This window comes from Myiozetetes cayanensis, unplaced genomic scaffold (assembly GCF_022539395.1).
Source record: "Myiozetetes cayanensis isolate MyiCay16 unplaced genomic scaffold, myiCay2020 scf5-8, whole genome shotgun sequence".
NCBI lineage: Eukaryota > Metazoa > Chordata > Aves > Passeriformes > Tyrannidae > Myiozetetes > Myiozetetes cayanensis.
Window position 1 is genome coordinate 83,531 of NW_026087742.1, and position 21,597 is coordinate 105,127.

Here is a 21,597-nt window from a genome sequence, read left to right on the forward strand (position 1 = left end):
GGGAGAGACAGAAACAGCGTCAGGGAGAGTAACCGGGGGTTTCACTGCACCAAACGAGTTCCTCACACCAAACGGGCTTTGTTATACCAAACATACGTATGTTGGGTAGGCGTTGCTCTGAAAAAAAAATGCTGCGAGCTTCTAATGCAGTACTTCCAGAGGGCAAAGCTAGGTAAAATTGGAATTGGGAGAATCGAGTTCTTGGTATCCGCTGGAATTAGAAAGGTCACTGCAGTATCTGTGCTGTGGATTTCTGTAGTTCGGGACTTTCTGCCGTTTTCTGGGAAACTATGCAGTGCTTGCTTGGGCACAGGAGTAAAAGGTCTTTTACACTAGCCTTATTCAGAACACTACAGTGGCAAAAGAAACTGAGATTTTAATTAGCTCTGTTAGAAAAAGGATTTATTAATGTCATGGTTTCTTCCCAACAAAGCCAGAATACATACATCCCCAGTTACTGCTGCATGCTTGAATTTCTGGACATGTGAGCAGTTTGCCATCATCAAAAAAGACGAAGTCAAGCTCCCTGAATTTGGGGGAACTGCAGGTGTCAACACATCCAGCATGTGCTGGATGAGAGGCCCTTCCCTGGGAAAATACAGATCAACTGAAATGGTCCAGTGGAGAGCCACCAAAATGGGCAGGGGTACATGTGATTGTGAGAAAAGTGTGGGGAAGCCGGGCACACTCAGCCTGGAGAAGGGAAGATGAGGTTAATACATGGAAAAAAGTTGCCCCTCGATATCAGGCAGGCAGTGGAGCAAGTTGCCTAATGAAGGTGTGCAGGCTCCATCCTTGAGAGATTTTAGGACCCAACTGCAGATCTCCTGAGCTGCCATCTAACCAGAGTTATTCCATGGGAGCCTCAGGTTCTTTTGCAATGAGAGGTACATGGTTATATCTTTTTCTGTGTGAGGCACAACCTTAAACTTTACCTGCAGATTTCGATTCTCAGCTTACAATGTATTAAAAAAATTCTAACTGCTTTCTAAAACAGTTGTTTCACATTTACTTTGTTCTTTAAGAAAGTGTTTACTGAATTAGTCTGATGAGTCTTGTCTTACTTCAAACACCTTCTTGTAGAGTGCTCTCACAGTCAGAACTGTCCATCCCCGCTAACAGCTCCTCCTGACCAAACCTATAGACTTAAAGATGTCCCATCACTCTCTTAGCAGACCACCAGGCCTCCCCCTACTGAATATGTTAAATAACAGGGCTACCCCACCACCTCTCAGTCCCTGCCTGTCACTTCTGAAGAGTTCACCACTATCAGTTGCACCATTCCCATTGTGCCAGTCATCCCACCATGTCCCCATGATGGCAACTATGCCATAGTTTTCCTGTTGCACCAGATCCTCCTGTTTGCTGCCCATGCTGTGGACATTGGGGTAGATGCACTTTAGTGGGGTTATTGATCCCAGTGGCTTTTTGGGAAGACAATCTCCAGTTCCTGAGTGACCATTCTCATGAGCTTCCATGGTTTCTAGCACATCAGTAACACTTGCTGCTGCATGGATCTCCATTCCCTACCTCTCTACTGAGACAGCAGACTGAAGGACCTCGCTAGCACACAGTCCCTCAACACTGGGGTGTCACCCCCAGGCTTATCTCCAGTGTCCTGATTTTATCCCCTCCCCGCTTCAAATCCAGTTTAACTCTCACACAACATGCCCTGCTAACTCCTGCGCAAAGATCCTATTCCCCTCAGAGACAGGGATGTTACCAGCACACTTGGTGTCGGCTAAACCAACCCACAATTAAAAACCCCAAAATTCTGTTGCTGGAGCAGTGTGAGGAGCAGCAAAGATGCTCAGCACTGACTGAAACATCCAGGGGTTATCAGTGCTCTGGCCAGCACAAATCCAAACCCCAGTCTCAGGGAAGAAATGGAACTCTTCCTCCCTAACCAATGCAGCACATTCTCCACCTCTTATTCTATGCCATGTACATCCTGCTCAGGCCCCACACTATCCAGTATCCACCACCACCCTTTGCTATCATATACAGATATCATTCCCTTTGTCGGTGGATCACTCCTGTGAAATGTCCATAAAATGCCCATAAAATGCCCACAAACGTTCACAAAATCATAGAATCACAGAATGGTTTGGGTTGGGAGGGACCTTTAAGTCATCTTGTTCCAACCCCGTTCCATGGGCAGGGATACCTTCCACTAGGATCCAGTCACTCCAAGCTCCATCCAACACTGAACACTTCCAGGAATGGGGCATATACCTGCTGCAGCCTGACCTTCTCCATGGCTGCAGTCCTTCCAGGGGTGTACCTGCTCTGTTGTGGGTTTATCCATGGCCACACACTTCAAGGTGCTCCAGCATGACTTCCTGCACAGCCGGAGATGCTTCAAGGTGTATCTTCTCCATCATGCGGTCCTTGGGCCACATTCCCTTCAGAGGTGCTCCTGCTGCAGCACAGACATATCCATGGCCACAGACACCTTGGGGTTTCTTGCTCCAGCGTGGACACATCCACAGGTCACAGTAAGCAGAAGCAGCCACTAATGGGAATGAGACTAATTTACAATAAGATGAGCACAGAAACTCTGTGGTTTTGCTTTCCCTTCTTCCTTGGCCTCCAGGGCTGCCTTGACCAGGCTCTCTCCTCACACCAGAGCTTTCTCCTAGTCCCAGGGCTCCCGAAGGGGAGAGTGTCTCCTTCCTCTCACCAGGAACCCCCCCCAGCTGGATTCCTGCCCCCAACCAGGGGCAGTGCTGCTTGCCCACTCACAATCACCCCACTACAGTAAATCCTCTGTGTGCCATCCCAGCAAGACACAGGACCCCTCTGTGTCCCCAGCACCTCCAACTCTCAACTCCCTGACCCCTCATCACCCATGGGTATCCCCCCACGTTTGGCTGTTGTCCGTCTCGCCATTGGCTGATAGGACCTCTCATCTGGGGAGGACCCTGCTCCTGAGGGACATGAAACCTGACGGTGTGTGGGGGTGATGGGTGAGCATGGCCGAGGTGCCATCACTGTCACAGGAGGAGCCAGAGGTGGCTCAGCCAGATGGGTGATGACGTTTTGGAGGTTCACTTTGGCTTGGAAGTGAGACTGGGGGCCCAGCTGTGGGCTGTCACCCCAGTGTCACCAGTTTTGGCCCCATGGTCCCCCCTCTTTGCCTCTGATCCTCCAAGTGTTCCGTGCCCTGCTGGGCAGACACAGGGGCTCCCAGGGAGAGATGTTGCTGCTGATCTGAGCCACAACTTACTGCATCCTCAGCAGCATGAGAGAAGGATTGGTGCAAGCACTGCATCCCCAGTCAGGAGCACCCTGACCTGCACCTACAAGGCTTTGGGACACACTTCTGGCTGGGATCCCAAGGGAGTTGCTTCTTGTGGGTGACACAGCAGGGCAGGTCTCAGCTGGTCCCAGCACTGGGATCTGGGTCGGTGCCGGGACATGTGTGAAGGAGGGGCTCTGGCCAGAGATGGAGCTGGGGGTGCTTTCCCCCAGCCTGCCCTGCCTCTCTCCACAGCCACCTCTCAGGCCCCACCACCCTCCCTGAGTTGCTGTGCTCCTGCTGCCCCACCTCCCCAGCCACTCGCGGAGTAACCAGTTGCTTCCCTGTCTGCAGCACCTCGGCATCTGTGGGCTTCCCTCAGGGGCTCTGCCCTCTGTGGAGCACCTTCTGGCCAGGACCCTTGCCACTGACAGCCCTCAACTGACCTCGACCCCATCAAGAAGACGTCAGGATGGGGTCTGTGAGGGGCTGTCCCAGGGATGGGGGCTGGCATCAACAGGGCTTGGGGGTGCAGCAGGGCTGTTTTGGGCAGGTCCCTGCCCAGGTGGCTGCTCCACTGCTTACCTTATCCTGGCTCCTAAGAGTAGCTGTGGGACAGGAGTGTCCCCCAGGAGTCTCCTGCGGTTCCCTGGACTGGGGGCACCTCATGGGGCTGCAGCTGGGGGCTTCTCCAGCCCCCTCTATCCCTCCCACATCCTGAGTGTGCTGCAGTGCAATGCCTGCAGCCCAGTCTTGCTCAAGGGGTCCAGGCTGTCCCGCAGCCCAGGGGGGTCACACCCCCCATGAGCAGGAAGGGGGCTGTCACCGGGGACCCCAGTCCCAGTACCTAAGAGCAGGAGCCCTGCCAGGACAGGATGGTTAGGGGGGCTGCCCCATGGAACAGTAGGTGGGGCTCAGCAATGCCATGCTGGGGGACAGCCTCAACTTCCCCCAAGTGCAGAGGCCGATGTGATGGGCCTATCTCCTGGGGGTCCCTGCACCCCAGGGCTTCCCCACCTACCCTCCTCCTCCAGAGCAGAGCACAGCCGTGGGGCCAGGCATTCCCTAGGCAGATTTGGGACTGACCATGGTTTTCCAGCCCTTCGCCAGGCAGAGAGAGGGTCAGGGATGGATCCTGCCCTTCACGGGCACCAGGGCCACTTCCTCTCCCTCCCTCCTCATCCCACAAGAGCCCTGTGCACTCATGGGCAGCACCATCCCCAGGATGCAGGTGACAACCAGGCAGCCTTGATGTACTTTAATAAACCCTGGGGTCCCATAGCCAGCTACAGGCAGGGCCGGGGCTGGCCCAGGCATCAGGAGCCCCAGGCTCAGTGGGGCCAGCACATGTGGGGCCATGTGTCCCAACAGCAGGTCACGGAGATGGGCCTCTATGGAGGTGTCACACGCGCACATAGCAGTGCGGTGCTGCTGGAGCAGGGACCCTCTTGCTCACCAGTCACGAGTTGATCCCTGGTCTCAGCCCAGCCCCCCTGTCTTGACAGTGACAGGGGCTGGTGCTGGCGGGGGCCACCGCACCTCCCTGGTGTCGACACCGAGAGGACTGAGCACCACGCAGGTGAAGTTGGTGAGCAGGTGCTGGGTGTTGAAGGAGCTGAAGTGCAGGTCACGGAGCAGAGCCACCCCCGAGCCCCACAGTTCCTCTCTGCAGACCCGGGGGGGACCCATCAGTGCCCACCCTGGGCTGGCAGATCCAGGGACCCTGCCCCAACTGGGGCCACCCTGCTGTCTCTGTGCCCCCCATCCCCATACTCACTGCACTGTCCCCTCACGGACGGCCCCATCCGGGTACAGGCTCTCCACAAAGGAGCCATTCGCCAGCCAGTAAAGCAGCGTCAGCTCTGGGAGCCCGCTTGTCACCTCGCATGACACTGTCACACTCTTGCCTGCGGCCAGAGGGGACGTGGGGATCAGGGGTGCTGCAAGGGTCCCCAGTGCCCCCCTGTTCAGGCTGGCCACAGTCACAGTCCTCCTGCACCCCCCAGCAATGGAGAATGCCCCCCCACCTTGTCAGCACCCCAGAATCTTGGCTGTGGGTAGAAGATGCACCTTGTGTGTGTGCTGGGGGCTGACCCAGGAGCTGACCCCACTGTGCCTCACCCAGCTGGGGGACTCATGCAGCTTCGCCATCCCTGCCATGGCCCCAGGGGTCTCTCACCTGGACAGGGGGCCTCTGCTGGCATCCGCAGGGTGGTGATGCTGGGGAGTTGCAGGGCCATGGCACCTGGGGGAGCAGAGTGGAGTAAGGCAGGAGGTCAAGAGCAACCCCCTGAGACCCCACATCTCTGGGATGGGTGAGAGGGCAGGGTCCCATAGAGGAATGGGTGCACTCCTCATCTGCAGAACCCTGCACAGGCCCCTTGAGAGGCACAGAGCCCAGAGGTGACCCTAGCCTCCCCAGCTCCCCCAGTAACCCCCACCTACCTGCACAGAGAACGGCCAGGGCCCAGCAGGGCAGAAGCAGGAGGAACCAGGCAGAGGGTCCTGGGGGCCCTGCAGGCAGAGATGGAGCTCAGCGCTGGACATGCCGAGATGCTCCCCACGAGCCTGGGATGGTTCCGTCCCCTCAGCATCTTCCCAGCTGGTCACGGTTCCCCCAGCATCTCCCCCACAGCAACCCCCGGGCTCGTCCTCTCGCATCTCCCCAGCATTCCCCCCAGCAGGTCGTGGTCTCCCCATCATCCCCCCCTAGTACTCCCCAAGCCTAGGATGCTCCCGTCCACTCACTTCCCCCCAGCACCCCCCAGTTAACCTGATCCACCCAGCACATCCCCTCCCCAGCGCCTCCCCATCCCCTGAGCCTGGGATGGTCCCGTTCCCTCCGGCATCCTCCTCCCAGGATCCCTCAGATCGCGGCTGGTGCCCCCCAAAGCTGTCCCCCCGCCCGGTCCGTACAGGGCAGCCGTGGCTCAGCCATGGGGCGGCGGCGCTCGCCACGGCGGCACTTTAAGGGGCGGCCCCGGGGCGGGGCGAGCGGCAGCGCCGTGACTCACTGGGACCGCCCGTGGCTCCGGCTCCGGCCCCGCCGATGTGGCGCGACGCCACGGCACCGGGATCCACATCTAAACGCCGATCGGGACCCGCACCGGCCCCGCTGCGTGTCCATAGGGCGAGTGGCCCCATATCCCCTGGTTCCGAGAACGTGCCTGCTGTCCCCAGCATTCCGTGCCCCCTATGCTCCACCTGGGGCGAACGTCCCTCAGGCACTCCCATGACCAGCACACCGTGTGTCCCACCTGCCCCTGTGCGAGCATCCATGCGCCTCCCAGGGATGAAGGAGCGGGGCTCGGTTGGGACCCCGTCTCCATCACGTGGGTCACAGGCTGAGCCAAGGGGCGTCACAGGACTCTGGGACATGCCGGTTTGTCCCCCGACACTCTGGAGTCAGGGGCAAGTCAGGGTCTGCACAAGACAGGGAGGCGGGTTAAGCCCCCGGGGGTCTGAGCACGCACAGCAAGTCGGAGGAGCCCCGGCTGCTGATAACTGGGTGTTCGAGATGGGGCAAGACAACAGCTTAGCGGAGAGGAATCCCCCAGGACCCAAACCAGGCTTCACTCTGGTGCTTGGCTGTGGGAAGCCTGAGAAGGGGCACGACTGGGCTCCTCTCCCCTGTCCCCCAGCAAAGCCCCCTCATCCCCTGAGCCAGCCCCTTGGCAGCAGACACAGTTTCAGCAACCCACCAGTCCCGTTCCCCAGCACCGTGGAGGCCAGGAGCCAGCGCAGGCACAGCCACAGGGCAGAAGCAGCCACCTGAGCTGCAGGCCCTGGCACTGCCTGGAAAATGTCCCTAATCACCCAGTGAGTTTCATTATCCCTGTTCCCAGCAGGGCAGAAAGGTGGCGGGAACAGGAATGTTTATCTTGGGGACCAGCCAAGTGCAACACGTCCCTATCCTCCTGCTAGGATGAGGCCAGCAGTCACATCCTCTCCACAGCACCCATGGGTGTCCAATGGGCAGTGACCGGCCAGAGGCCGCTCCCATAGCAGTACCCAATGCCCTGTGCTCCTCTGCCACCTCCCTGCTCCCACCAACACCAACCAGCTGAACTCTGCGTGCCACAGGTGTTTGTTTGCCATCCACGTGATATCCATCCCCCTGGGAGAGCTGAAAGGAGGAACCATGGCCTCACTCTGGAGCAGGGAAGACGATCAAAAAAAACCCAGTGCCACGTCTCCATTTCCAGGACTCTTATTTCAGTGTTTGGCACAACACTGCAATGTGGTTTCACCCGAAAGAAAACCCAAAGGGCATAGCAGGGCACTGGGGTTCCCCAGGGGAGGGGGGGCACACAGCCCACGTGGTGCCCACAGCCATGCCACTTCCCAAATCCCCTGAGCTAGGAGCTGCCTCGTAGCCCCTCACCAGACCCGTCTCCTCAGGTGATATGGCTCAAGTATCCGCATGCCAAAATACCACCACTGGCCCTCAGGGGACTTTGCCCCCACCTGCTGCCAATAAACCAGCAGGACTGTGGCACGGCTCCCACTGGCATGGCCAGGAGGATGCCATGGTGCAATGCCAGGGCAAGGAAATGCCAGCACCAGCCCAACCTTTGCTCCATCCCTTTTATTCCAGTGCCAAGAAGAGCAACACCCAGTGAGGAGGCCCCCATGCCCTGGGGCAGGGGCACCCACTCTTGGGCTGCTCTTGATGTACCGTCACCCAAAAGGGCACAGAGAGAGGAACAGCACTGGTCCCATTCCATGTCCTGGTTGACAACTCCAAGCTGCCAGGGGACAACGCTGACCTCCAGGGAGGAACATAAAAAATTTGGGAGCATATAAAAGGGTTCCCCGAGACAGAGCCCACTATCACCGTGCCAGTGAGCAGCGTGGTTCCTCCCAGCACACCCATGGCACCCAGAAGTGGGCCCGGCAGTCTGGGGTAGCCAGGCATCCCTCTGTCCCCTCTTTCAGGGCACTGGGCTCCAGCCTCTCCTCTGCAGCCCCCCACATCCCATCCTTGCTGCCAGCAAGGCTGCTCCGGGGTGCCAGCATCAGAGCCAGCAAAGCCTCAGCCCTTCTCCCCACGGCCTCCCCTGGCAGAGCAGCAGGAGGGAGCTGGAGAACAGCCCCCAGCCCAAAGCTCAGCCCAGTGGGGTGCTGTGAAGGACCCAAGAGGGGCAGGGAAAGGGGACAAGTGTCTCTTTTCAGCTGCAATAGAAAGTTTTAAATACACTCATTAAAATAATTGCTTTTTAAAAAAATCCTCCCTTAGCCCCAGCAGGAGGGGCCCTAATGCTGCTGTCCTCAGGGGTGGCCGAGGTCCTGAGAGGTGATGGAGCAAAGCCAGCATCTCCGGTGGCAACTGTCCCCGGCCCTGGGTACGTGTCCTCTCATGGTTCTGCGGCTCCCCACCGCCTGCGCTTACTCCAGCCCCAGGATGTAGTTGATTCCCTGGACCAGTCCAATGATCACTGGCTGCCAGGCCACCAGGTAGCGCAGCCAGTCCAGCAGCTGCCCATACATTACGTGAGGCCTCTCCCAGCTGGGCAGGAAGGAGTTAAAGAGCCACAGGGAGATGGGTGAGAGGAGCACGGCCCACCCAGGAGCCACCCAAAGGTGCCCCAAAGCAGGGACAGAGAACACAGGTGCCCAGGGAGGGACGGACACCGGCACCCAGGGAAGGACAGACACGGGTCCCCAAAGAAGGAAAGCTGTGGCCAGGCTTGCCTTGGGTTTTGCAGGGTCTCTGCCACAGTCATGGGAAAGCTGTGGCTTACCCAGGGTAAGATGAGGCCCTCACCCCTTAAGTGCTCTACCCACTGCTCTCCTTCCCACAGTGCTGACTCCTAGCAGGAGAAAGGATACGGATTACTGAACATCCTCTTGAGATCCACCTTCTCTTTGCAGTATGGACACGTCTGCTTCTTCCCAACAATGCACCAGCCACGGATGCAAAACTCATGAAACCTGGGGAGTGGCACGTTAAGGGGAACTAGAGGAAGAGGGGGACATATGACTGAGTGTGAAGGGAACCACCAAGCCTAAGGAAGTCCCCCCAGGCCAAGGAAACATCCTGCCACATGAGGACGAGTCATTGCACAACCACAGACCTTTCCTAGAAGATGCAGCAGCTTCCAGGGACAGCAGAAGGGGCTCACAGGGCAGCAGAACAGGACTAGAGAGGCAGAATGATGGCCTGACCAACGCATGGGCACCAGGGAAACTGAAACCCTTTACTGATGATGCCCAGCACTGAGAAGGTTCAGGCAGTCTGGGAGAGCTCTGTGAACTGTGTGCATTTTGGAAGCCTTCTTCAAAGGCTTCCTAGGGATTGACAACATATTTGAGAAATTTCTCCCAGGGTCTAGCTTACTGCTGTGCTCGGTCACAAGGATGTGCACAACTGAGCACTGCCTGGAGAAGTTACAGGGAAACATGAGGTGGCTGCAGCCAACTTGCCACACACAAGGGTGTCACTGAGCAAACAAACTTTCCTCAGAATATCTCTGCTGCTCAAACCAAGGGGGAATGCCAGGGAGTCACCAACAAGAGGGGCTGCACCTTGTCAGCCCTAGAGCCATAGATCCAGGGGTGCCCAGCCAGCCCTCACCCCTGAGGACCACCAGGAGCATGGACCAGCTCCTCTGACAACCACACTACCCAGTGCTGCCACAGTCCCAGACTCTACATGGGTCAGCCATAAATCTCACAAACAGTTCCTAACAGTTAAATTTAGGCCATGAGTTTTGCCAGCATGACCTTTGCCTAGGCCCAGTTTGGAAACCACCTCGCAGGCAGTAACGCACACAGTGCCAGAGGACACCCCACTTCCAGGCTGAGTCACCACAGAGAAAAAACCCTGCTCAGCTGGGGCTGAGCAACAACCAGAACTTCCAGTTTCAAAACCCACTTCTTATCAATCACCTGATATGAAGGGCTGAGTGACTCCAGGGTCCTGGAAACCCTGGAGGAGTTCTGGGAAAGGAGGAAGCTGCCAGGCTTAGTGATCAGAACAGGCAGTGACCAGCAGTGCTGGACCTGGGGGCTGTTTTAAGAAAGGGGCCAGCAGTGTTTCCTCGATTTTCCCTTATGGAGACTCAGACAGGACCCACTGCACTGGGTCTCTGATGAGGGGCCAGTGTGGCACAGAGCAGGGCATATCCTAACCTCACACCATCAGAGCTGCCACTGTCAGGCAGATAGGTCACAGCAGATTTGGCAAAGGTAGGTGCAAAGTGAGGTGCAGCTCCATGGCTCAGCAGAGAGAGCTGGGGAGGGGAAGAAAGGGGAAGGAAATAACCACTTGTGATGCACGTGGAGGTGGCAAAGAAGTGATTTCATGGATGCTGAGTCAGTTATGACACAGGCATGGATCACGTGCAAATTCAGCCAGACAGCCCCAAGTCCCAGGATGGGCATTTCTTCACCCATTGTGGGAGAAATCATGGGGCAGGAGCTCCCTGCTGCTCACCCCAGCGTGGGGCCAGCAAGGTGAGGGGGTAGCACCTGCAGAGAAGGATACACGTGGTTGCAGGAGAGGCGGTAAGTGTTCTCGATGATCCCCTCCTCGTTGACGTCCACAAAGATCTGCTGGCCACAGACGGCGCAGACGCTGTCGGAGAGGTGCTTGGTGGGCATTCCCGAGGCGCTGTAGAACTGAGCGAGGGCAGAGCAGAGGGAGAGCGGTGACAGCGGGAGGGCATGTGTCCCATGCCCGCGGTGGCACGGCTAAGCTCTAAGGAGGGCTGGGGTCAGCACCCCGGGAGTCGCCTCGGCCTTTGGGGCTTAAAAACCTTGTTACAGGTCCAGCTGTGGGAAACAACTACAACAGGACAGGGAGCTGCTCAGTGTTGCAGTGGCCCATCACATCCCAGCCCCACGCACCCCCTTTCCATGCTGAGGGACTTGTTGTCAACCCAAACTCCCTAATCCTTTTTCACAGGATTCTCTCCAGGCTCTTGTCTCCAAATTTGTACCTATAACCAGGATTATACCACCCCAGGAGGAGAATCTTGGCACTTGCCCTGCTAAATTTCACACGGCTGAAGCTTGCCCAGCTCTCTTGTCTGTCCAGCTCTCACTCCTAAGAGGCCACAGCTCCTCCTGGTTTAGTATCATCAGCAAAAACACATCCCCCTCAGAGTCTTGGCACAGCTTTGATCTGAGCATCTGACAGAGCCCAGGGGATCTGAGAGAGACCCAAGCTGTGCCAAGGTGTTGCAGTGTGGCAGGTGAAAGACTGGAGAAGAACCTCAAGAAGCTGCAGCAGAAAGCTCAGAAAGGAAGAGGAGGAAACACAAAGCCCAAGACCCTAAACAGCTGCTGAAAAGAAGAAATATGACCTACTCCACTGGTCTCCTTCCTAGGTCACATATTTTTAGTGGAGTGGGTTATTTTGATACCACATGAGTGGGCTACAGATTTTGGGCCACCAAGCCTTCTGTCCACAGGGACAGCAAAAGTCTCTGAACAACCTGTGCCAGGGCCACCACACACTCCTGGGGAAGAACTTCTTGTCCTTCTGGGAATGAGGGGACCCAGCAGAGGCTTCACTATTCAGGAAGGCTTCAGAGCAACTCTTTGCTACATTACAGCCAGACACCCTTCCTTGAGGGGGAAGTTCTATGCACTTTCCCATTTGAGGGAAGCCAAAGCTGCTGCCAGGACCAACATGTTCCGGGCCCCCCGATATGGGGGATGACTCTGTCTTGGGGGACAGCTCATTGTGAACTCACCCCAATGGTTGAGGCCATGTAATCTGCACACATCTCGGCAAAGTCCCGCTCCAGCACTCCGTAGTAAAGACCATAGAAGAGGAGGGAGATGCCAAAGTCCATTGCATCTTCTGGTTTGATTCTACAACAGAAAAGCCCAACCATCAAGAGGTTTTTTTGAGGGCAAAGCCACTCTTATCATATTCCAGAGAATATACGATTCCAGAGAATGTTCCAGAGAAGTAGTCAACCTGTCTAAACATGAAGCTGGCTTGGACTAGACTCCTCTGCCACCACTCCTGGGCTCGCTGCTTCTTGCAGGTACATCTTCATCAGTACAGCAAAAAAAATTCCACTGCTGCCCCAGGCTGGATACCATAGAGCTGGGGGAGCTGCCAAGAGCTGAGCTGGAAAAAGGGCTCTCCAGCAATCTGGACTAGTTCAGGTACCAGCACCTCACCCATGATCCTCTCAGGAGCAAAAGGACACCCCAATAGTCTCTTTGGTGCCATTAATCAGATTGCCAAGACAATTGTTTTTCCAGAGTAATATTCAGTGACATGTTACACCCTATTGCCCCAGAAGTGGGAAAGATTCACTCACCTGAATAATAAGTTAAGACCAAAGAGTGTAAACATGACAGCCATGTACCCCACGATCCCAGTTGCATAGCTGATCTTGTATATAAGCAGAAACCATTTATAAACCAGTCTGTAAAGAATTAAAACAAAGAATTTAACGCCTTTGTTTTTTCCTGAATGAAACTGTGCCAATCACCCGAAGAGTTTTATTTTTCAAATCCACAGATTTTTTGCAGACAAATCACCTACCCCTACACATGGGCAAGAGCTTTACATGCCTAATTCAACCTGCCATGGGCTGCTCACAGTCTTAACTTTCAAACTAGAAACCTCAAGATCTCCAAAGGAAGCATGCTGCACACCGTGAATGCCCTGGGTGAGGCTACCAGCCCACGTGGAATCTGCCTTTCCACCACCCACCCGGGTACCAGGTGCATCGGGCTGGTTGCCAGCAGCCAGTTAAGTCCTTCACACCAGGCTCCCAGGAAGCAAAGCTTTACATAAGTCATCTGTGGCAGGGAAACCGGAAAGAGCTCCTTGTAATGGTTACTCTGGGGCTGAGAAGTTCCCTCAGGAACACACGGACGAACCTGGGTGTTGTCTGTACCAGAGGCTTTCGAGTTGCCCTGAAGGTGACAAAAGCTGTGACTGCTGAGAAGAGCACCCAGATCCCCAGGAACCGCCACCAATACAGCTTGATCGTGAAATACAGAGGCACTACCCACATCTGGAAGAGGGTCACCATCTGCAGGAACAGAGGAAAGGCACTCAGAGCTGGTTCTCTGCTTCTCAGATATCAGAAACATCCTGACAGCCATGGCAGCCATTCTCTTGCCTGCATCCAAGGGCCCTGAAAAGCACCAGGAAACTGCAGAGATTTGGTCTGCAGCACCCAGAAAACAGCTCAGAGCTCAGCTGAGAGCATGAGTCTGATGGGGTGCAACTGAGGGAGCTGAGGGGGGCTTAGCTTAGAAGGAGGCTCAGAGGGGTCCTTCTTGCTCTCTGCAACTTCTGACAGGAGGGGGGAGCCAAGTGGGGTCAGGCTCTGCTCTCAGGTAACAAGGGATAGGACAAGAGGAAATGACCTCAAGTTGTGTCAGGGAAGGTTTAGGTTGGATATGGGGAAAATCGCTTCCCTGAAAGGGTGATCAAACCCTGGCACAGGCTGCCCAGGGCAGCGGTGGAGTCACCATCTCTGGAGAGATTTGAAAGACATGTGGATGTGGCACTTGGGAACAAGAGTTAGTGGTGGGGTTTGGCAGTGCTCGTCGGACTCCATGATCTTGGAGGGCTTTTTCAACCCAAATGGTTCTGTGATTTTGTGAGGGAGTCAGAGGCAGCACTCAGGTGATTTTTGGTAGCAAAGGATAGAGCTGGAGGGAAAATGCAGAGGAACCATCTCCAGAGTAAGGTACAGGAGATGGTCCACCCAACGAATTTGTTGTAAGGCAGCTACATAAACCCTTGTCTTCCCAGGGTCCTGACGCTGCAACCACAGGCAGGTGTTACACAAGGCAAGAAGGTTTTGGCTTGTCTCTGCACTCCAGCCTATTCCCAAACAGATCTACAGCTGTGCAGCTGAGCTCTCGTGGTGCTGCTGAAGGGAAACGGGCAAACAGGTTTGGTTTAAAGTTCACAGAGGATTACAGGTACTCCTGGGAGACATTAATTATGACAATATTATCATTATGACAAGGAAGTCAGAGTGAAGTTGGTTCAGTTAAATAACAGACCCAGCCACCCAGCTGGTGGCATTGGCACGTGGCAGGTATGCTCAGCAGAGTGCTGCAGGAACCATCAAACCCAGGGTCCTGGCAGCAGGGAGCTCCCATTGCTTCTGAGGAAGCACCCACAAAATGCAGCTTCCCTCCAGACAACACCTGAGATCTGCTCGTCCATCCCTGGTGTCAAGGCACCATGTCACACTGAGTTATTGGTATTGCTTCCTGCAGAAATCTGAGGCTTTCAGGTCCATCCATCCTCATCCCTACTTAAAATCCCCCCATGCTGCTAGGAAGTCAAAAGGGAATCGCAACATCAGACAATAGGAAAACCAGGAACACACTTCCCATTAGCAAAAGGAGGGTGTCAGTCAACACTCACATCCAGCCTCAGGCAGAAAAGCTGCGGGGGGTCACTTACATTGTAGGAGCGAGGGTGCCGCTGCTTCCACTGAACCAACAGGAGCTGTGCCACCACCAGCGTGGCGATAAGGATGAGGACCATTTCGGCGTGCATCGCCTCGTGCCCGCGGTGCTTGGCGTGCATCCGTGCGTGCTCCACCCTGCAACAACCAGGGAAAAGCAGCTGAAAAGCACGCAGGCACAGACTGCACAGCGGGGCACAGACAGCTCGGGAGAGCCGGGAAGACCAGACAGAAAAACAGCTCAAAGAAGAATCATGGAGTCAGGGGCCGTGAACAATCCAGAGGAGGAGGGACAAAAAGTTGCTCTGGGACCAACTCATTTCTATGCTGTGAAAGTCAAGAACACCCAGCCCATCCAGGTGCGAAGGAGGTGAACTCCCCCTGACATACCTGAATTAACAAACATGGAGCATACAGTCCACATAACTCACAGTCCCAGAATGGGCAAGGTTAGAAGTGTTGGGGTTATCTGTTTCAACCTCCCTGATCAAGCACGGTCCTCCCAGAGCACATTGCAAATGTTTGACCCCCTGAGTGTGTGTCAATTCTCATTACCAAACCCTCAGCCCAGGTTTGGAGCCACTAACACCATTTTCCCTCTTGCCCAGCAAGGGAAAAGCTGGAAAGGTCAAGGGTAGGGGACAGGTGACACCTAACAAAACCCCCAAGTCCCAGCAAATCGCTTCTCTCCACCATGAGCATGCTGGAACAAGTGATTTCCAGACTGATGCCTGCCATATATCTGGAGTTTCTTCACAGATTGTGCTGTTTGACCAAAAACCAAGGTGGAATTAAGAGCTGTGACATCCTTATGTCTTGGTCTCCAGGTGATAATACTGTTCAAGTTAGAAGAAAAAAAATCCAAATACAATAAATATGCCAAATTCTCTGATTTTTAACTCCTCCGCTAAAAATTAACACAGCATCACAGAATGGGTCAGGTTGGAAGGGAATACAGTGAGTCATCTGGTCCAACATCTGTGCTCAAGCAGGGTCATCCCAGAGCACATGGCACAGGATTGTGTCCAGACAGTTCTGGAATATCTCCAGCGAGGGATCTCCACACCCTCTGTAGGCAATCCATCCCAGTGCACGATCACCTGCACAGGGAAGTTCTTCATGTTCAAGTGGAACTTCCTGGGCATCAGTTACTGCCTGTTCCTCTTGTCCTGTTGCTGGGCCCCCCTGAGCAGAGCCTGGTCCATCCTCTGCCCCTCCCTGCAGACCCTGACACACACTGGGGAGGTCCTCTCTCAGTGTCTCCTCTGGAGGCTGAACAGCTCCAGGTCCCTCAGCCTTTCCAGCTCCTAGAGACACTCCAGTTCCTTCAGCATCTCCGCAGCTTCCACTGGACCTGCTCCAGGAGCTCCATGTCTCTCCTGTCCTGAGGAGCCCAGAGCTGGACACAGCACTGCATATGTGCCTCATCCGTTCTGAGCAGAGGGGCAGGATCACTTCCCTCAACCTGCTGGCAATGCTCTTCCCAATGCCTCCTCAGACACCACTGCCTTCTTGGCCCCCATGGCACACTGCTGGCTTGTTGTCAAGGACCCCCATGTCCTTCCCCACAGAGCATCCTTACACCTTCCCACAGGTCAACCCCCAGCCTGTACTGATGCAATACCGAGAGACCAGTCTCACCGTGATTTTCAGTAAGCATCTGGCCAAAATTGGTTTAGGTTAGGGAAAAGGAGGAATTTTTCGGGCCCTTTACTACAAGGCAGACAGTGAGGGCCTGGAGGGTGTCCAGAGAAGGGTAGCAGAGCTTGGGAAGGGTCTGGAGCACAAGACTGATAAGGAGTGGCTGAGGGAGCTGGAGGGGGCTCAGCCTGGAGAAAAGGAGGTTCAGGGGAAACCTTCTCACTCTCTACAACTCCCTGACACGAGGGTGGACTGAGGTGGGGGTTGGTTTCTTTTTCTAGGTAACAAGTGACAGAACAAGAGAAAACAGCCTCAGATTGTGCCATAGGAGGTTTAGGTTCAATATTTTGGAAAATTTCTTCAGAAAGGATTGTCCAGCCCTGGCACAGCTGCCCGGGGCAGTGGGGGAGTCCCCATCCCTGGAGGGATTTAACAGAGGTGTGGATGTGGCGCTTGGGGACATGGGTTAGTGGCGGCATTGGCAGTGCTGGGGGAATGCTTGGACTTGATGGTCTCAGAAGGTTTTTCCAACCTAAACTATTCTGTGATTCTAATATTTAGCAAGTAGTTTAAAAGAAAAAAAACGTGCCTTTTAAGACAATTCATTCTTCCCTCCAGCAAAAAATGCTGACCCTGTCCTCTCCCACTGTGAACACGGGCTGTGCTGCCACTCACTCCAGCCAGGATTAGGAGCTCACTCGAGCTGTACACACTGATTCACCTCCCAACACACTCACCTCCATCTCTCCTCTGGGGACAAGTGCGAGAGGTCAACCTAGAGAGACAAGAGAAAACACCCATGAAATCAGCCACTGGAGTTTGGGAGCAGCAGCAGCACCACAGAATGAGTAACTCGTTCCCTTCACCTTCCTGAGCAGCACAGTGCTGGCTTGTGCCCACATGAGCAGGACTCTGTGTGCCTGTGCTTCCTGTTCACAGCAGGAAACACGGCACCCGGCTCCTTTATCTCCAGGTGAGACCCTGATCCGTGCTGACACCCATCCCATGAGACCTCCAGGATTGCTCTCTGAGAACGTGAAGAAGGGATCTCTGGACTCAGATGCTTTAAATAACAAACCTGGATGTGCCCATGGTGACAGCATAGCCCAGCCTTGTCCTTCACTCTCCCAGGCAGCACTTGGAAAGCGGTGAGTCCCCCTACTCCTCTGCCACCTCCACTTCCATATTTTACTGGAGCTGAGGCTCTGCCCACTATCCCACACCACCAGTACCAGAGAATTGGTTTAAATCCCATGTTCACAACCCTGTCAGGCATCCTGAGGCATGGAATGGTGATCCCAGTGCAGCCAATGCAAATGCAGTCCAAAATGTCACCAGACTGCAGGACAGGGGACAGTATCTGAACACCAGTAAAAAAACAGTGCTAAAAAGATTTCAAAATCACAGAAAAAGAAATATTTAGGCCTTGTTTTTCTGAGAAGGCTGGAAGTTCCTTCCAAACATTACAGGCAGGAGCAACCTAGAGTGACAGGAGCTGCTATTATTAGTGATGATTGACAATGGGCTCGTATAATCCATCTTCTCCAGTGAGATTTTGTGTGAATACTCTCGCTTTTGGACAGGGGAGGAGTGGGGGGAGCTTTGACATTGCATTTCAGCTTTCACTTGGAGCTTTATATAGAATTGTAGAATCACAGAATGGTTTGGGTCAGAGAGACCTTAAAGCTCATCTCATTCCTATCACCCTGCCATGTGCAGGGACACCTTCCACTAGACCAGGTTGCTCCAAGCCCCATCCAACCTGGCTTTGAGCACTTCCAGAGATGGGGAGTTCATAGCTTCTCTGGGCAAAATCTTTACCTTCACAAAATCTTCACTCGATGTCTTCACCTAATTGCTGAGGACCCTCCAGCCCCAATTATGTCCCCACATGGGCTCACAGACCAGGCAGCACACTGACTCACAGCACTGGGGAGGGAAACCCACAGCTCTGAATCCCATTGCCTTTTTCTTGGTGAGACACAAACTCAGATTAAACCAAGAGCAGCTTGTCTGGGGCTGGGAATGTACACACAGGGTTTACAAATCCTCATGGGGCCAGAAACACTCCAGCATTGCCAAGGCACTGGGGATGGAAACTGGAAGCAAGCCATAGCAAGACCTTTGTTATTGCTCTTTCCTGCATACACAGCAGAGACGTGTACACAGGAACAGGCTCCACCTTGCCCCACTGGGTATGGGGCCATGGGCTTGGCTTCAACCTTTACCCCAGGGCTCTCTCCAGCACGGCCCAGCCATCAGCCTCACCTGCCTGGCGCAGGAACACCAGCACAAAGGTGTCTTGCAGCCAGCAGCTCCCACCACAGCCAGGCTTGGCTGAGGGCACGTGCAGCTGTCCTACTTCCCCTGCGGCACCTAATTATACCCCAGGGTGAGAAGGCAGGGAAAGACACACAGCAGCAATCTGTCTGCCTGGTGTGGAACAGCTGCTGAGCTTCACCCCAGAGCAACACTTGTGAGAGATTCAGCTCCTGAGGCCCTTGAGAAGTACTTCAGGACTTGGATGCAAAATCTAGAGCTACAAAACCCCATGTTGGAGCTCGCTGGCTTGTGTCAAAATCCACAGGGAGGTGGTGACGACCTGACACCGACACCGAGAAGGGTGTTTGTATCGAGCAAATTCCCCGAGCACCTCTGCTCCTAAAGCAGCCAGTCTGGACTGGGAGACCAGATCCATCAGTTCAGTTGCTGTGACACAATTTGGAGCAAGAACAACTGCTCTGATACGAACAGGAAAAAAAGAGATTTAAAAACTAGTCACTGCACACAGAAGCCGAGAAACCCCAAGCGCTTGTTGGCTCCAGCGTAGGCTGATCCCTCTGCAAACTCTGAGAGTCGTGCAGGGGGTTCCACTACCTCCCCCCAGGAGATACCTGCTCCCCCCAGGCTCTGGCCCCATTCTTGCTGAATAAAGATGTTTGACAAGCACCTTCCAACCACACCAATTTTTTTATCCCTATAGAGTGTCTCTGCTCACTCCTCCGTACCACACCACCAGCCACTCCATCCACAGAGTCAGTCCTGCTTTGGGAAACATCTCCCAGCGTCTTTGCTTCAGCATCCCCAGATCTCCAAATTCTTCCAGCAGCCCCAAACCCTGTGGAAATCCTGCTGATATTGCACAGAGGTTCCTCCAAGCTGTGCTTCCAAGCCAGCCACAGATCCACGGCACCAGACACGATTTTGCCTCAATCACAAGGACTGAGCTTCACCAGATTTCCCAGAGCTCAAAGCTCCTGAAATAACTTTATTAAGGGAGGTCAGGACTGGGAGAAACTGGATACCTTGGACTAACGTCTAATCATCTTGTTGGACGTGGTATGATGGCCTTTGGAAGAACCTCGTGCCACTCCCCGGGTTTTTAAGGGCCTGATGCCCCAAAGCCTCCACAAACCTGTGATCCCCACCACTGGGACAGTCAGTGGAATTACCCCCTCGAGGAAAACACAAAGGCTGTTGACAGGGTCAGCACCAAAACCAGAACCACCTGCTCCTCAGAGCCCAGGGAGCTGGGGGGATCTCCAGGGGCACACACATGCTGCTGTGAGCCAGCTCTAATCTCATTATGCTCTAAATCTGTGAAGGAGGCAAGGAGAATGCCTTGAGGATGGAGAATAAGCAACTGCTGATCTCAGTTCAAAGCTCCAGAGCAGCCACTAGCCCTGATCTCACCTCTCCCACAGCCCCAACCTCAGTCTTTGTCTCACAACACCCACTAAGAACAACCAAATAATGGGAAGTTAAATCTCAAAGTGCTGCAATTTCAACCAAGGTAGGTTGGGAAGAGGCACGTTCTCTAGTGAAAGTCTCGAGAGATTTTGGAATCTCAGTTCTGCTTTTCTCCTGCTCATAAAACAGAGCAGGAACAAGGAACAGGGAGGAGAAAGGTCCTAACTGATCAAACACTTGGATAATTGTAAACTAAACGTTTGCTGAAGGCCCAAGCTCCCTGCAGGCAGAGCCAGAGCCACAGGACACTCAGCTTTATTCCAGGAGAATGTTAAACTGCTTTCAGGTCCCCACTGTTAGTGATTCATCAGCATCCCGCTCTGCCCAAAGAGCTGCCAAGACATCTGGACAACACAAGCAAACAGGTTTTGTCCTGACAGGCATGGGTTGTGTGGAATCACAGGGATAAGCACAGGTCCTATATGCACTCCCTCACTGCCAGCCCCAAAAGTAGTTTTCCCACAGAATGAAAAATGGGAATTTCACTTCTGAGCATCAGAGACCTTGGATCTTTCATATTTTTACATACAAAGTCACCAGAAAATATCTTACAAATATAACCAGTAGCAACTCTAGAGCGATTGCTTTGTGGTCTAAACCTCCATCGCCCCACTGCACCTGCTCTCTTACAGCAACAGAGGATGTGGGGAGGAGCCACGAGCTCCCACAGCTCAGCCATACACCAGGGAATCTCCACAGCTTGACCCTGCCAGGAATCTTCTCCAACACAACCATCAGCATCTGAGAATGTTTAAGCCAAACCACCCATTCTTGAGGAAAAGCACCAAAAAGTACCTGACTGCACCAGCAGTCAGTCACCCACAGTAACCCACAGTACAGGCAGGATGGAACCACATTCTCCACACAGAACAGAGCCATACTCTCTTTTTCTCGTTCTCTGCAAGTGGAAAGAAAACTCCTGAGCGTAAAGAACAGGGGATGGCAAAGAGCCACTGCAAAGCCCGGGGCAACAGTGCCAATGCCCGTGGCACATACACCACCTTGCTCCCAATTCCAGCTTTCCAAATAGATTTCTTGTTTCCAGCTTTGTCATTTTTCATCCCCAGGAACACTTGAAAGCCAGCACGGGAACAACAGCCGAGCCTCCATCCCCGCCCTCGCGGCCCCGGGACCTCCACTGCTCCGCTGCCCCACGGGCGTCCCGAAGCCCCCAGTGCCCCCCTGCCCCCGGTGTTCCCCTATGCCAGGGATCCCCAGTGTCCCCCCCCAACACTAACACTCCCCACACCCACCCGCCGCAAAGCCCTACAAGCTCAGAGTGCCCCAGACCGCCTCTCTCCCACTCCAAGGACCCTCAGAACCCTTCAGCGTACACTCGTACTCCGCTGCCCCTCGCCCCCCAGGCCCGCGCCCGCTGCGGCTCCCTTCCAGCCTCCCCCGCGCTGGAGCTGCCGGCCCTGCAGCCGCCTCCCCCTCCCCTCCGCGGCTGCCCCGGCCCGGCCCGGCACAACCCCCGCACCTCCTCCACATCGCGTTCGACTGGGCCGCCAACCTCCACCTCCAGCACCGCCGCCATCTTGCCCCGCCCCCTCAGCG

At 54.7% G+C, this 21,597-nt stretch overlaps 2 protein-coding genes across 7 annotated transcripts; both read right to left on the reverse strand.

Annotated features, from left to right (window-relative positions):
• Positions 1–374: 374 nt before the first annotated feature.
• Positions 375–6,855, reverse strand: IL18BP (interleukin 18 binding protein). Of its 5 annotated transcripts, none has more exons than XM_050333689.1 (5): positions 6,499–6,855; positions 5,687–5,755; positions 5,421–5,486; positions 5,019–5,148; positions 375–2,515 (listed from the first exon to the last, which is right to left on the reverse strand). In XM_050333689.1, exons 1-5 carry the CDS (start codon positions 6,617–6,619, stop codon positions 2,494–2,496), a joined length of 408 nt encoding a protein of 135 aa, XP_050189646.1. In that variant the 5' UTR covers positions 6,620–6,855; the 3' UTR covers positions 375–2,493. The 5 variants fall into 5 exon arrangements, with proteins under 5 accessions (XP_050189646.1, XP_050189642.1, XP_050189644.1 ...); XM_050333685.1 differs by having other exon boundaries at positions 375–4,907; XM_050333687.1 differs by having other exon boundaries at positions 375–4,907; positions 6,158–6,855.
• A 959-nt stretch (positions 6,856–7,814) lies between these two features.
• Positions 7,815–21,594, reverse strand: RNF121 (ring finger protein 121). Of its 2 annotated transcripts, XM_050333529.1 has the most exons (9): positions 21,521–21,594; positions 17,028–17,065; positions 14,646–14,787; positions 13,094–13,248; positions 12,526–12,633; positions 11,944–12,064; positions 10,731–10,864; positions 9,074–9,175; positions 7,815–8,750 (listed from the first exon to the last, which is right to left on the reverse strand). In XM_050333529.1, the coding sequence occupies exons 1-9, from the start codon at positions 21,575–21,577 to the stop codon at positions 8,630–8,632; spliced, it is 978 nt and encodes a 325-aa protein (XP_050189486.1). In that variant the 5' UTR covers positions 21,578–21,594; the 3' UTR covers positions 7,815–8,629. The 2 variants fall into 2 exon arrangements, with proteins under 2 accessions (XP_050189486.1, XP_050189487.1); XM_050333530.1 differs by lacking the exon at positions 9,074–9,175.
• Between the last annotated feature and the right edge of the window lie 3 nt (positions 21,595–21,597).

Bases quoted from the DNA above. Each gene is read 5' to 3' on its own strand.
- RNF121 (XM_050333529.1), bottom strand. From the start codon at position 21,577: ATGGCGGCGGTGCTGGAGGTGGAGGTTGGCGGCCCAGTCGAACGCGAT. The intron at 14,788-17,027 runs GTGAGTGTGTTG...TGGTTGTTGCAG, and splicing joins TCCCCAGAGGAGAGATGGAG to GGTGGAGCACGCACGGATGC. The intron at 10,865-11,943 runs GTGAGTTCACAA...GCCCTCGCTCAG, and splicing joins ACATGGCCTCAACCATTGGG to TTCTACAGCGCCTCGGGAAT.
- IL18BP (XM_050333685.1), bottom strand. From the start codon at position 6,619: ATGTCCCAGAGTCCTGTGACGCCCCTTGGCTCAGCCTGTGACCCACGT. The intron at 5,756-6,498 runs GTGGGACACACG...CTCTGCCTGCAG, and splicing joins GGATGCTCGCACAGGGGCAG to GGCCCCCAGGACCCTCTGCC. The intron at 4,908-5,018 runs GTGAGTATGGGG...CCGGGTCTGCAG, and splicing joins GTCCGTGAGGGGACAGTGCA to AGAGGAACTGTGGGGCTCGG.